This window comes from Gavia stellata, chromosome 6 (assembly GCF_030936135.1).
Source record: "Gavia stellata isolate bGavSte3 chromosome 6, bGavSte3.hap2, whole genome shotgun sequence".
Lineage (NCBI taxonomy): Eukaryota > Metazoa > Chordata > Aves > Gaviiformes > Gaviidae > Gavia > Gavia stellata.
The window spans coordinates 11,953,713-11,966,790 of record NC_082599.1 but is presented as its reverse complement, the minus strand read 5'-3'; the positions used below and the strand labels follow the sequence as shown (position 1 = coordinate 11,966,790).

At 41.5% G+C, this 13,078-nt stretch overlaps 1 protein-coding gene across 1 annotated transcript in view; it reads left to right on the top strand.

Moving 5' to 3' along the window:
- Positions 1-13,078, top strand: part of DIP2C (disco interacting protein 2 homolog C) — a 326,695-nt gene that overhangs the window by 169,788 nt on the left and 143,829 nt on the right. Inside the window, exons 2-3 of the mRNA XM_059819053.1 lie at positions 5,829-5,900; positions 8,528-8,695. Of these exons, the coding sequence (XP_059675036.1) occupies positions 5,829-5,900; positions 8,528-8,695 (240 nt within the window). The remainder of the gene's footprint in view (positions 1-5,828; positions 5,901-8,527; positions 8,696-13,078) is intronic.

The window sequence follows — 13,078 nt, the reverse complement described above, 5'->3', positions numbered from 1 at the left end:
TCCAAAATGAATCCTTTGTCTCTTGGCATATTTTTGGGAGACCAGACAGGGAGACTGTCTGCATCATGAGTGGGAGAAGTAAATGAGTCACAGTTCGCTTTATGAGGAGCTTTGTTTCATTCAAATCCCTCTTGCCAAGATGCTGACACTGAATTTGAGTCATCAGCAATAAACAAGTCGTACAGAAAATTGAATCTTTAGAGGGCAGAAAATCATGGGCAAAGGAAAGGCAGTCACCAGCGAGCTCTCTGTTAGTCCGTGTTTGAGAGGAGTTATTGATTGCATTATTTCCCGTGGTGGATTTTTCCATAAGTGCCTTGAACTAATTCAAATTCCCGGTCTGAAATTTCATTTTGAAACATGCATGTGTAGTGAAAACCAGCAGCATCAGTCAGGCTTCGAGATCACTGAACATGAAACTGAGTTTTCACCGCACGAAACAAGGTGCTTATAGTCCCTGGTTTTATCATTAGCTGTTCACCTGTCCTGTGTCCTGAAAAACTGAGAACAGTAAGAAGTGCTGGCATCTTCCAGAAAAAAGGAAAAATTTGGTGAAATTCATCTTGTGTTGGGTTTGGTTTAGTTTTTTTCCCCTCTATAATGCAATTATCTTTGGCTTGAATAAATTTACTTCATATAGCATGGTAGCAGTCCATCAGGACTGGACATGTTTGTGTTCAGGAAGTGATAATCGATCAGCTAATATGTATTTCAGTTGAAAAGGAAACTTTTATACTATACCAATTTTAAGCGTTTTACTTCCATGAAAGTAGCACAGCACCTTATTTGTCCATGGTATTAGTGTTTCTAAGCACTATCAGCTTTTAAAGTTTCAATGCTTTAAAGAAGGGTGGTAATGTACAGATATTTTTCATGTGGAAGTGTTTTCACATTTAATAACCCTCCCACCAACAAAATGCTAACCAGTCAGTATTTTGCTGATTACCTAAAATGTGCCTTTTTATTATTTTCATTTTAAGGTGTAATTCCATGATCAGTCTAGGACATGACATATGAATGGATGGAGCTGACTCATGGAGAAGCCAGGAAAGGGGATAGGATAATGGGAACAACTTCAACATTTATGGGCATTTCTTTCCTTAAAATGTCTTGTACAACATGGAGTATCCCAAGGGGCTCTCTATTACCTAGAGTTCCTTCCTCCCCTGTGATGAGCGTGTGTGCTGTGCTTATGTTGCTCTGACCTGCCTCCTCTGGCTTTGCCCCATCGTCTTTGTAAAGAGGCAGAAATCCAACACTGTTGAAAGAAAGAGAAAAATACAGTAAATTTTCAAAGAAAATGGAGGGTGTAACGCCAACGGTAGCAGTTGTGGTGAGCATAGTCGAATGAACTTACACTACAGCACGGCTTTGCTAAATATAGCTACAAAATCCTTGTCTGTGGGCACCAGTGTAGGAGAGCATTGCCATCTGCAGCTTGGGAAGTTGCAGAAACGGGCACACGTCACGAACAAAGAGATGGCAACAGGATTATGGAGTGCCAGAGCCCTGGTCCTGTACTCACCCAACCGAACAACCTTCTTCCATGGAGGTTTGGATGGTCTTTCTTTTGTACTGTCCCTTTCATTGCAAAAGTGGCATTTTCCCTCTTGTGCCTGAAGAGACTCTGGAAGAGTAGAAATAAGAAATGAACTTGTTTTGTGGCAAGAGGATCAGTGTACTGCGTGCCTGTTGTTCAGCAGTCCTTGACAGTCAATTTTAAATATGGATGGGGAAAAGATCAGGATAAAATGTGCTCACTCTCGGTGAGTTCAGATCTCTCAGGCTTGTGCTTTGCTCTCCCTCACTGACCCTGGGACACAGTACCCTCCAGGGTATACATCTGTGGCCCTCCAATGGTGGAAACCTGTCAGAACACCAGTGGAGATGAGGAGGAAAGGAGCAACATGTCCAGAGGAAAAAAACTTGGAGAATGCTGATGCAAATAGGAGGCTGAAAACCTTGAGTGCAGCCTGGGAGGAAGGGAGTGAGGAGGAGGAGGAGGGCCTAGGGACCAGCTGTGGGATGGAGCTGAGAAGTAGTGGAGCAGGGCAGAGTGTTTGGGAGCAGAGCCAGGGCCAGGGGATGGGGCAAGAGCCAAGGAAGGAGACGGGCAGACAGAGCAGAGGGCTGCAGGGAGATACCAAACGGAGGTGCCACCTTTCAGCTGCCCAGCATTATGTGATGGTGTCTTCTCCCAGGGGGACCCGTTCCCAAAGCTCCCTGCAGCCATGTGCTCCTTCTCCTCCTGCATGTCCTTAGTGCTGGAGTCTTTTCATCATCCCTCCATCCATGGCCTGGTCTTTTTCCTATAATCTGCCACCAGCCTTGTCCCCTGCTTATACCGACCTGCCTCCCAGAGCTGTTCTGCGCAGCATTGCAACACGGCTTGGAAATGCCACGCAAAAGTAGGCAAAGGTGTCGTGAGAAGAAAGCTAGAGAGTGATGCAGTGAGGAGGTCTAAATTTGCAGGGGCTTTGAAGACTTTGTTTGCATAGTAAATAGAAAAACCAACACGTACTCATGTACTGACGTACTGTCTGCTCAAAAGATGTTGTGGGTGAGACCCTTTTCCCTCCTGTCTTTGGAGGTGGACTTTGAATTCAGGCAGCAAAATCCTGAGGGTCTGCTGGCTTTTCAAGAGAAGAAGGGTTAATTAAAAACAGAAAGGTAGCATAAATCCTGTATTCTCATGGCAGGGAAGTACAGTCCATGTAATCTTGCTGATACTCTCCAAAAGCTGAGCCTAAATTCGGTATTGTACTGTGGAATGACATGAGCTAGGTGGACCTAACTGAAAAGGGGTTTGTTCCTCATATGATACTTGTAAAATTATTGCATTAATTTGGCAAAGGAATGAAGGACATAGACCAAAGGTCTTAATATTGTGTTTAAAAAACTGAGTGAATGGTAATTGATGATGATAGCAGAGTTTAAGCTCACTTACCTTTGGGTGAGCTGTGTTTAGTATATATTAGGCGCTTGCAGAATGAGTTCAACATAGCTTTGAAATGCAGTAGTTTTTCATATATTGTAACAATATTTTAGTGGTAATTTAGTTATTGTTTATATTCTGAAGCCAGTCTACCTGAAAAAATACAAATTAATAGGAATATCATTAATCCTGATAAATAAAGCGTTCTTGTGTACTTCTCTAGACTACATGATACAGTTGACTTCCTTCCACCTCAGAATGCTAATAGTGATACTACAATGAAAATTTTGGTGATTTTATATTTTGCTTTTACATGGTTTTTAGATTTGGTTACCAGGACGTGATAGGCATGATGATAGAAAGATGAGTGATCATTCTAAATGGTTTTGCTGTTTGTTCCTGGAAGCTGAAATATTTTCATATTAAATTGTCTCAAAAAATCATTTTACTGGTGATTTTTTGGTGGAGACAGTGGGCTGGGGAAGGAGTCGCCATTGTTTCTTCTCAGAGTAATTCCTTTACATGATGAACTTCAAAAGAGTGAGTCTGGATACTGATTTGAACAAAAACTTATTATTGACAGGAGATAACACTTGATAGTTATCTTTCCCACTTTGGTGTCGAAGAAATTGCTTGTCCTCTGCATTTCTTCCCATTAAGGACAATGTACATTTAGAAACTAGCAGAAGAAACATTGCAGAAATGGGTGCATGTTCCATGAGCAAGGTCTAGAATGTATAGCTTTCAATATCAATTTGCATGTGTGTGTAATACCATGTGTGTGGAAGAGTATCCAATAGTTAAGCACCTATTGTTAACAGTTTAATATTTAAAATGGCATTGCCAGCTTGCACATACCACAGCAGAGCTGTGGTTCTTCATAGGATATCTCTGTTCTCCTTTAAGAGCTGTAGTAAACTAATAAAATCAGATTTTTACTCAAATTAAGATGTGTCTGGAATGCATAAGAATTTGGTATTGATGAGCACAGGAAATTAATGGTAATTTGATTAGCAAAACTTTAAAAGAAAAATTTGTTCATATTTTGTAATTTTCAAATAGAAATAAACACATTTTTTCATTAAAACATTTTAATGAAGTGGTATCTACACTTACTGCGTGGTTTGTGAGAAGCTGATGATTACAGTGTTTCACTAGTTCGAACACATGCCAGAAGTATGCAAGACAGGCAGAAATGTGCTTGAAGAGTCAGTGGGTTTGAACTTTAAAAGCTTAGGTCCTCTTGCCAAGTCTGCCACTTCTTCCCTGGGTAAACATGGGACAGTTATCATTTGAAGTGCTTCAATCTCACTTTCCTCATTTAAAAACAGATATTTTAGTTGACTTCTTTTGTAGAGCAGTTTGAGATATGGTGGCGAAGTGGATGGGTGTTATTTTAAGCACTGTTTTTTAACCAGGGGTGAGAGGTTGTCTCAGGACATTGGCAGAGAGGCTTGGAGAATTTAGCCTCCTTATTGAAACCATCCCTAAGAAAAGGTCTTTCGTCAAGGAACAACATTGGAAGGTTTTTTCATGTAGTTATTGATTTCAGACTAACCCACAGGAAGCTGTTTCTATACGTTGGTACTAATTTAGCATCCATTTACCAGAGTGGCTGGGGTTGAAATGTGTATGCCGTCCTCTTGGCAAATGGTCTCCTTAGGTGAAGGTTGAACATAGGGATGGAAGAACATGAACAGACACGCGCTGCCGTATCTAGCTGAAGAATACTGCCAAAACTCCACTTCTGTTTGTGGTTTCTGCCCTCCTAATCCCTTAACCTTTTACAAACATACAAGTCCAGTGTTGCAACTGAACTTTAACTTCATGATGAGTCTCACAATAGCAGATATGCTTGTTGAAAGGGCAGGGAATACGGTGTTACTTCAAAATTCTTGTAATTGTAAAACCCTAGCTACTCTTTTTAGCATCCAAAGTAGCTTGTATTGAATTTAATACATATATATATATATGTGTCTGCACATGTGTTCGCACATTTGGAAAGAAGAATCTGGATATTTGAATTATATTTGAACAAGTATTGTGACTATTAAAGGTAGATCTAAAGCTCCAGAGCCAGGACAGTATTGCAAATTCAGTGCCAAACCTCTTCTAAACTCTAATAAGACTAAAAGTTTATGTTTTGTTCTACATACCTAATTATCCATCACTTTCTTTTAGGAAACTTTTATAGAAAATTTTTTTTTTATCGTTATGTTAAAAAAAGGTGCCTGAGTAAACTGCAGACATAGTGAAGGGTCTTACTAACTGAATTTAAGAAATTCAAACGTTTGTCTTCAAAATTTTTTTTTACTTTTAATTGGAAAGTCAGACAAAAAATCTTTATGCTACGATTTTCTGGTGGATCTATAGTAGATTTGGTTTGGTTTTGCTTTATTCCTCTCGGTACTGCTTAGAAATCAGCTAAAACATTTATATTGCAGAAATGATATAGCAGCAGTTTCAAGTCTTTTGTGCCTTACATGCTTGATTAGAAAAATCCCATTAATGACAGAAAATGCTAATCAGCGATGTGTTTTGCCAGCCACCGCAGGCCCACGCACTCTGTATAATCCATTGTTTATTAACCTAATGAAGGTCATTGTAGCTTTTGAAAGCCTGTGTGACAGCATCTCAAAATGGTTTTAAAACTCTGTGCTGCTGGACTCCAGTGCTGGAATAAATCAAGGCTGGGTATTTACTTGTCAGAATGGCTCTGGCGTAAATGAGTTTTTTCTGGGTGGAATGATCATACTGTGCTTTTCATTTGTTCATTATAATTGTCAAGACAGACAAACAGTGCAGTGGTGGCTAAGCTGATGGTGCTGCCATTAAGCAGCTAGACACTGTCTTTATCCACAGCTTATTGATTTTCCTTTTCTTTTCTTGGCAGGTGACATCACACAGAAGGGATATGAAAAGAAGAGATCAAAATTAATTGGGGCCTACCTGCCACAGCCTCCCGGTACGTGTATCTGTTCTTGTGCTATATGAAGATGTCAAGCATACTGATAGTTGCCACAGTAAAAATCTGCTTCTCTGAAGAAATGTATGTGGCAGAAACAAAGCTATTGTTATGCAGAAAAAGCTTATTCCATCCCTTTTATGTATATTTTTATATATATATGTCCGCTTTGATGTGTGTGTGCATTTTTTACATACGTTGCTGTGGGTTTGGCAGTCATGTCTGGAAAATAAAATCAGCCTAGGTTCATTAGAGAGGCATTGTTTGTTAGAAGTAATGCAGAAATACAGAGCAAGATGTGATGTCCTAACTCATTAAGACCTCAGCCAAGTAAAGCTTTCTGAACAGAGGTATACAGAAGAGTGGAAGAGAACCTTGGAGCTTTGTATCTTCCTCCATTTCTGGGTTTCCTGTCCGAATCTCCCTTTTGAAGACACTAGAGAGACCAGCAACATCCCTAGAGTTCAGCTTGTTCTATAACGCGTGGGCAACCGATCCTTTATAGATACCTGGTCTCAGTGTTGAGGGATGGATAGCATGTACTTGCCCAAAAGGCATAAAAATACCTTAAAACTAAAGTTAATAATGTATTGCTTCATTGAAATTATTTCATATATATATCCATATACATACATACATATATATATATAAAAAAAAAAGAACTCTTCAGAGTTCTTCCACTCTTCTGAAGCACTGGATCATGAAGTTGAATATGTAGTTGTAGGTATTGGTGTAGGCGTCCGTTTTGCGTTGGCCTCAGAGAAGCATGCCCCACACACTCGTGGCATCTCTCTCACCTTACAGAGGCTCCACTTGGGCTTGGCTCTCTTCTGAGCCCTGTTTTTGTTGCAGGCCTAGAAACTAGTTTCCTCCTTCTTTTACAAAACCCTGCCTTTGTCATGGAGTTGATGGTTTTCTATTTAAACTGCTCATGTGTGGAGGCACTGCCCTGTTCTCTCTTCTTCAGGTGTATATATATTAGCTAGCTCCATAGCAGAATGATGGTTTTGTGCCTTTGGATTTCTCTTGGTCTGCTCCACTGGTGGAAACTCCACAAAAGAGATCAGTTTTACAGATACCTCCATTTTCCGAAGCGATACAGCCTGATTTGAGGGTGGCTGTGACATTTCCTAACCGTTGGGAGCCATTAGAGAATGAAACAAATCAAATCAACAGAATTACAATACCAGAGGTGCAGTTATTAAATTTCTGGGTATTTATTGGTCTGGCCAGACTATCAGACATACAATAGTCTTCACAGTATGTTCTCATGAGACCTACTTAGGTTTACTGAGTATTGGAGAGACTGTTGCCTCACAATAATCCTCAACACAGCGGTGTGGTTGGTACCAGTATTTGTTTATACAGTTAGTTGTGCCTTTTTTTTCTTCACACAAGAAAATACAGCTCTTTCTCCAGAAAGCTTACAGTCTTCTGGTCAAGCTGTATCTGTGGGTGAAACTGCTGGGGATTCATCATACATGTAATAATGAAAGAGAGAAGGTGGAGAACCATCCGAGGTTTATCTTTCAAGGTCTCTGTTGTGCTATTAAAGTTTTCCAGTGTAAGGAGAAGCAGAGGGATCTCTGTTAGCCAGTCCTATAGTAGGGCCCATTCAGTGATTTGAAGAGGTCGTGATTGAGGATGTAGCTGATTTAGGGTTGTTTTAAAGACGGGAAGAAATGGAATGAACGTTTTCTGCTCTGCCACTTCCCAGAAAATCCTGCACTGGGAATGTGGGATATGGATGAGTGAAGGAAGTTTATAATGGGATGAACAGGAGAAGTATTGATATATTGTCCACTGTTTTCTTGTACGTACATCAGGCTCAATCGTTTAGCTGATGGCTAAATGAATTATTTTATTGTAGTGGAAGACACTGCTTCTACAGTATTAAAGTATTTTCCTCCGGAAACTGATACTATTTGTGCTTGGGTCTTTGCTGTCTTTGTATTTTTTGTTTGTTTTGTTGTGTTACCTTTTGGACAGAACTTGAAAGAGTTCAATTTGATATTCTCCTTCTAAGACTTTACTCATCTGAACAGCTTGAGGTCCCTGCTCACTAGGAAGGGGGAGATGAATCCTTTCCAAGAAGAAATAGGATAACAAAACAGATGCTGCCTTTTGTAAGCCTCTGTTAATATCTGAACAGTCACATACATGACCAATTAATCATTTTGTTTCTTTGTTGTAATCTGTTTTGATGGGGAACTGCAAGAATTTATAAGCTTTGGTGGTCTTGGATCTTGCTATTAAAAGGGAATAGGTGTTTTAGAGGTATTTTAAAACTGTATGGAAATGGACGTGGCTCTTTTGCTGGCATTGGAGGCATTGGGGAAGGGCAGGGTTTTGCCTTCTGTGACTGCATTCAACAAACTAAAGGAAATCCAAAGGCAGTTCCTCTCTGTTGGGACATCCAGTCCTCTTGCTGCACCTTTGCTAACATTACTAACGCCCATGTTGGCAGAGTGGAACACTGACCCGCGTTGGCTCCATGAGTGTCCTGTGGTGTCTGTGCGTGCGTGTGCGTGTGTGCTCTACTGCATGGGTGCAGCAGCTCCATTCGTTGCTGTAACAAATGTAAAAAAACTAAACATGAATTAATTAGTTTTTTCAACTTGTTACAGCAGCGAATGGAGCTGCCGCGGTACGGTGTAGACTGCAACACAGTGAAGGAGCTGCCAGAAGAATGCTCCGCACTGCCAACATTGGTGTCTGTGACATCCGGGAAGCGGCCGCTAGAGAGAGAGCAGCCAGCACGGCAGGAAACCGGCCTCTCTTTTATTTTCGTTTTGGTGAGCACAATGAATGTATCTTTTCCAGTCCGTATCTGTCTGTAACAGTGCCTCATCTGGAAGCCTCTGGTAGACATCTGCATCAATAAGATAGACTAGGAACTGCCAGTGACCTGGCAGGACAACCCAAGAACAACATCTGGAAGGCCTGTCTAAGAGTGAAGTGATGGGAGGGGAGAAGGAATACTCCTTCTTAGTAACGTTTGAACGTGTTAATGTCTCTCTAGCTTCCATACCATGGATACTTTGGAGGAGGTTTCATACAGTAAGCTGGTGAAACACAGGGAGACATGTGTTTCTAATTCCCTTTTTGGCACTGCCCTTTTACAGAGCTCTGGACAGGTCCAAGCCCAGCAGAATCCGGAGGAAGCTGTAAAAATCTAAGCACCCCTGTTCTGTCCTATTCTCAAGTAGAGATCTCTGCCTGAGCTCTGCTCACATCCAAACCACTCAGAAGCAGACTGACTTTTAGGAACAGGCATCAGGCTGGTCGACCAGACTGGAGGAAGAACATTCTGCAGGGCTACGTGGCTGCAGTGTGGACAGGCAAGGCATGACCCTGGCCATGCCTGCGCAGCTGTGCCCTTCAGCAGATACCCGTCCTGCCTTCTGGGGGTGACCTGTGGCTGGTGGCAGGCAGTCTGCTCCTACTCCCTGCGTTTGTAGCAAGGCTGCAGAGGATTCGCAGCCCCTCAAGACACCAGATTTTCTCTTGTCAACCGTGTGGGCACATGGGGGACATCGCACTCTTGCCTGTGTGCTTGTTGATGCTCCTGCAAGGCGGTCCAGACACAGTGTAAGAGATGGCTAGAGGGAAGATAGGATTTGTAGTTCTGTCAGGGCAAGACATACCGGTAAAAAGATGATCCCTTTGAGACACCCTTCCCTGCTCATTTTCAAACCAATTTGCCGTAATACTATAGGGGAGATCCATATTGGATTCTGACTGTGGTGTTTGTATTTCTTCTCTTATGTGGGGCTGCTCTAAGTCAGGTTCCCTCAGCCTGACATGATTAACGTCCTCTGCCCCAGATTTTTGCAAAATGGGAATGATTAAATTTAAATTGCAATTTCAGGTTTAACAGAATTAGTGATATAAAACCATGTAAGTGCTAAATGTAGGCAGTAGAAGGGTTGGCTATATACATATATAAACACACGCACACATATGTATGTAGGTATATACCAGAGGTCTTTTCGTTGTGCTCGTTGGGATACTGTCATTTTAGAAAGGGAGAGCTGTTACTTTTCAGGAATGGGTATAATCCTAACCCGAAAGGGGAAGCTGGGCAGCCATGTGGTCGATACTGTACCAGGTGATGTGGGAGTTCACTCTTAGGCTCCCTATTTTTGACAGGACAATCCCAGAAAGTATATAGCCACATATGCTGTACAGCAAACGTGCAGTGAGTCTGACACACAGGCGATGTGCTGGATCCACTGCACATCTGCAAGTTGACTCCTCAGTGCATGCACAATAGGTCTGACACATCCAGATGCCGCACAGACTGCACATATGCAGAGGACATTTGTACTGTTCCAGCCGGGCTGTTGAACATCCAGAAATCCGGAACGGATATGCTGTGTTTGGCAATGTTAATGGGAGAAGGGATAGGGGGAGCCCCCTTTTTCTTTCCCATTAAATCCCCACCTGCTTTAACTTAGGGAGACAAAAGTACAGCTTTGTTTCCTCAAAACGCTTTCTCAGGATGTCAGTTTGTAGCTGGAGATGTTCTGTGCACAGAGTAGTTTTTCTTTTCTTAGCTTGCCGTATGTCAGACATCTAAAAATAATAGTGAATCTGGACCTTTTTGTCTGCACGTGTATCCCAGTCTCTCTTGTGCTGTGACCTTTCTATTACGGCCTCTGTAGAGGAGCCCTGACAGCCAAGAGCTGAAAGAATAACCACTTAAGCAGGCATTTATTTCAGAATATCTTTCTGAAGATTATCTTGATTAGATCAGTCAGTTCTGGGTAAGATAACATGTGGACAGCTGCATGCACGCTATTCAGAGAAACCCTCCCTAGAAGAAAAATAACTAAATTACCTGCATCCCCCATAAGCTGTGTTTTTGCCCAATTTGCTTTCAGTCTTTTGCCAGGAAATTTGATTATTCATTCACAGAACAGAGACGATGTTGTTATCAATTAAGCTTTGCTTCTAACAGCTTAGACATGGGTGGTTCATTCTCTCTTAATCAAATGCTGTGTCTACACTAGATTACTTTCTGTAATTTTCCATCATTGGTACCACCAGTGTAGCTCTATTTGTAGCGTAACCATGTAGACCAGTCACCAGTGCCTTATTTATTACAGCTAATAAACCTGTGAGATGCGGCGTTTAAAAGGCACCTGCTGCTCCTTTCACAGGCCTAGAGACAGATCACTGCATCTCCTGCTGCTGGAGCCCCAACAGCACCAGCACGGGGAGATTTCAAGCCACACAGTGCAAAGGAGATAATAGATTCACACAGAAGATCCCTTTACCTTATGAAGGAACAGTTTTCTGTAGAATTACAGGAACCAATTTCCATAGCCTCTGTTATTAACATGACACATATATTTATCTGTAATGTGTGCATACATTTGCATACTATTCTATGTGTATGCGTGCATACATTTGCTTTCAGCTATTCCTGCCGCTAGCCCTTTGGGCACTCAAAGTAAGCTTGGTGATTACAATGTCATTTTGTCTTCCACAGACATTATTTGGATTGCAACGTTATTTGGATTGCAAAGATTGCAAGGAAATGTTTAAACAAAGGTTGATTCTGGAATTGGAAAAAAACTCCTTATGTATTCACTTTATTAATAATAACGAGTATTCCTATCAATCACATCTGCCTTCCTAATTCTTAAAGATCTTACCAAGGGATAATCATGATGGGGCATTTCAAAGCATATATGTAGGTTGAGAACATGGATCTCATTGAAAGGCATATGCGTTGCACATCTTATGGACACATTTCTGAAAACAGTGTGACGGATGTTTCACAGATGAGAAACTATGGCACATAAATGAATGCTTAGTAAGTCTTGTTGTTAAAAAAGAGTTTTGGTTTGAATTGGTGGATGCCTTGCAGAGCTTAGTTTGCTTAAAAGGGGAGGTTCTGAAAGCATCTGAGAAGTACCCCTTGATGCAATCACTTAACGTCTGATGATTACTGCTTGGCTTTTGCCGTGCTGAGTGAGGGCCCATTTATTGTTTTACACACTGGTTGTTTCATGATGGCACCTCTGCTTCCTATCCTGCAGTAAGACCTCATAATATCAAACCTTGTTCAACCACAGAGCAAAAGTTCAAGCTCCTTCAAAGACTTTACACTCTTATAGTAAGACAAAAAAGGGGCGTAAGGGAAGAAATGAGTACATGATGAAATCAGCTAGTAATGCGGGTAGTGGTTTCAGCATTCAGCATGATGGGTTTTTGGGGAGGATATTTTTAGTACAGATCAGAGTCAGGGTGTTTTTCAAAGAATTTGAAGAATTTAAATGAAGTATCTGTTGGTGTACATGGAGAGCATCTGTGAAACGTAAGACAAAAATCTGACAAATGGGTGAGAAAAGATGGCTCAATCAGAGGCGAGCAATGGGGGGCAGAAAGGAGAGATACCATTGAGGGCCTTGAAACAAAGCTTGCCTGTGCTGGAGCAGAGGAGGTGGAGCCAGTGGAGGCATGTGAAGAACTGGGTGCCACTGTCAGAATGAGAAACTGCTGGAATTCACAACGCTGTCCGAATGGACAGCTCTGCGGCAAATTTCTTTTGTTGAAAGCTGAAAGAAGGATGTTAAACTGCTGGCAGTGTAAGTTGACTGGTGCACTGGTGAATGTGTTTGCTACGTGGACGGGTAGACTTTTGCTACGTACTCTCACAAAAGGATCTTCAAATGTTGCACTGACATTGTGGGACTTCCTAGAGAAAAATGGAAATCAGAGATCGCATGTGAATTGCAGCAGTAATGTGATGTCCACTATTGCTGAGATAATGGGGAGAAAAAAGAAGTCCATCTTAGCCATGCTAGGCTTGAACTGAAGCCTTAATGCTTGCAAGGAAATGCTGGAAGGCAAGATCGAGATTGTAATAAGGAAAGAAGAAGATCAATTTGAAGTATGTGCATTGTTTGAAATCAGAACCAAGTGCAGGTGTAAGTGTGAAAGCTCACCTGTAAAGGAAACATTGTTAATTAAACATATCTAATCAGAAATTCCATTTTCTCCAGGTTTATCTCTCAGAAAGTGGCTTCACGTTCCTGGATGTCTTTGATTGGGAGTACCGCATTTTAAATCTCCTTTGGCTAATCCAGTAAATTCATCACTTAGACGTACATTTGATGGGAAGAATGAAATGCCATGCTAAGTAACAAGTTTCATGGGGGTGGTGT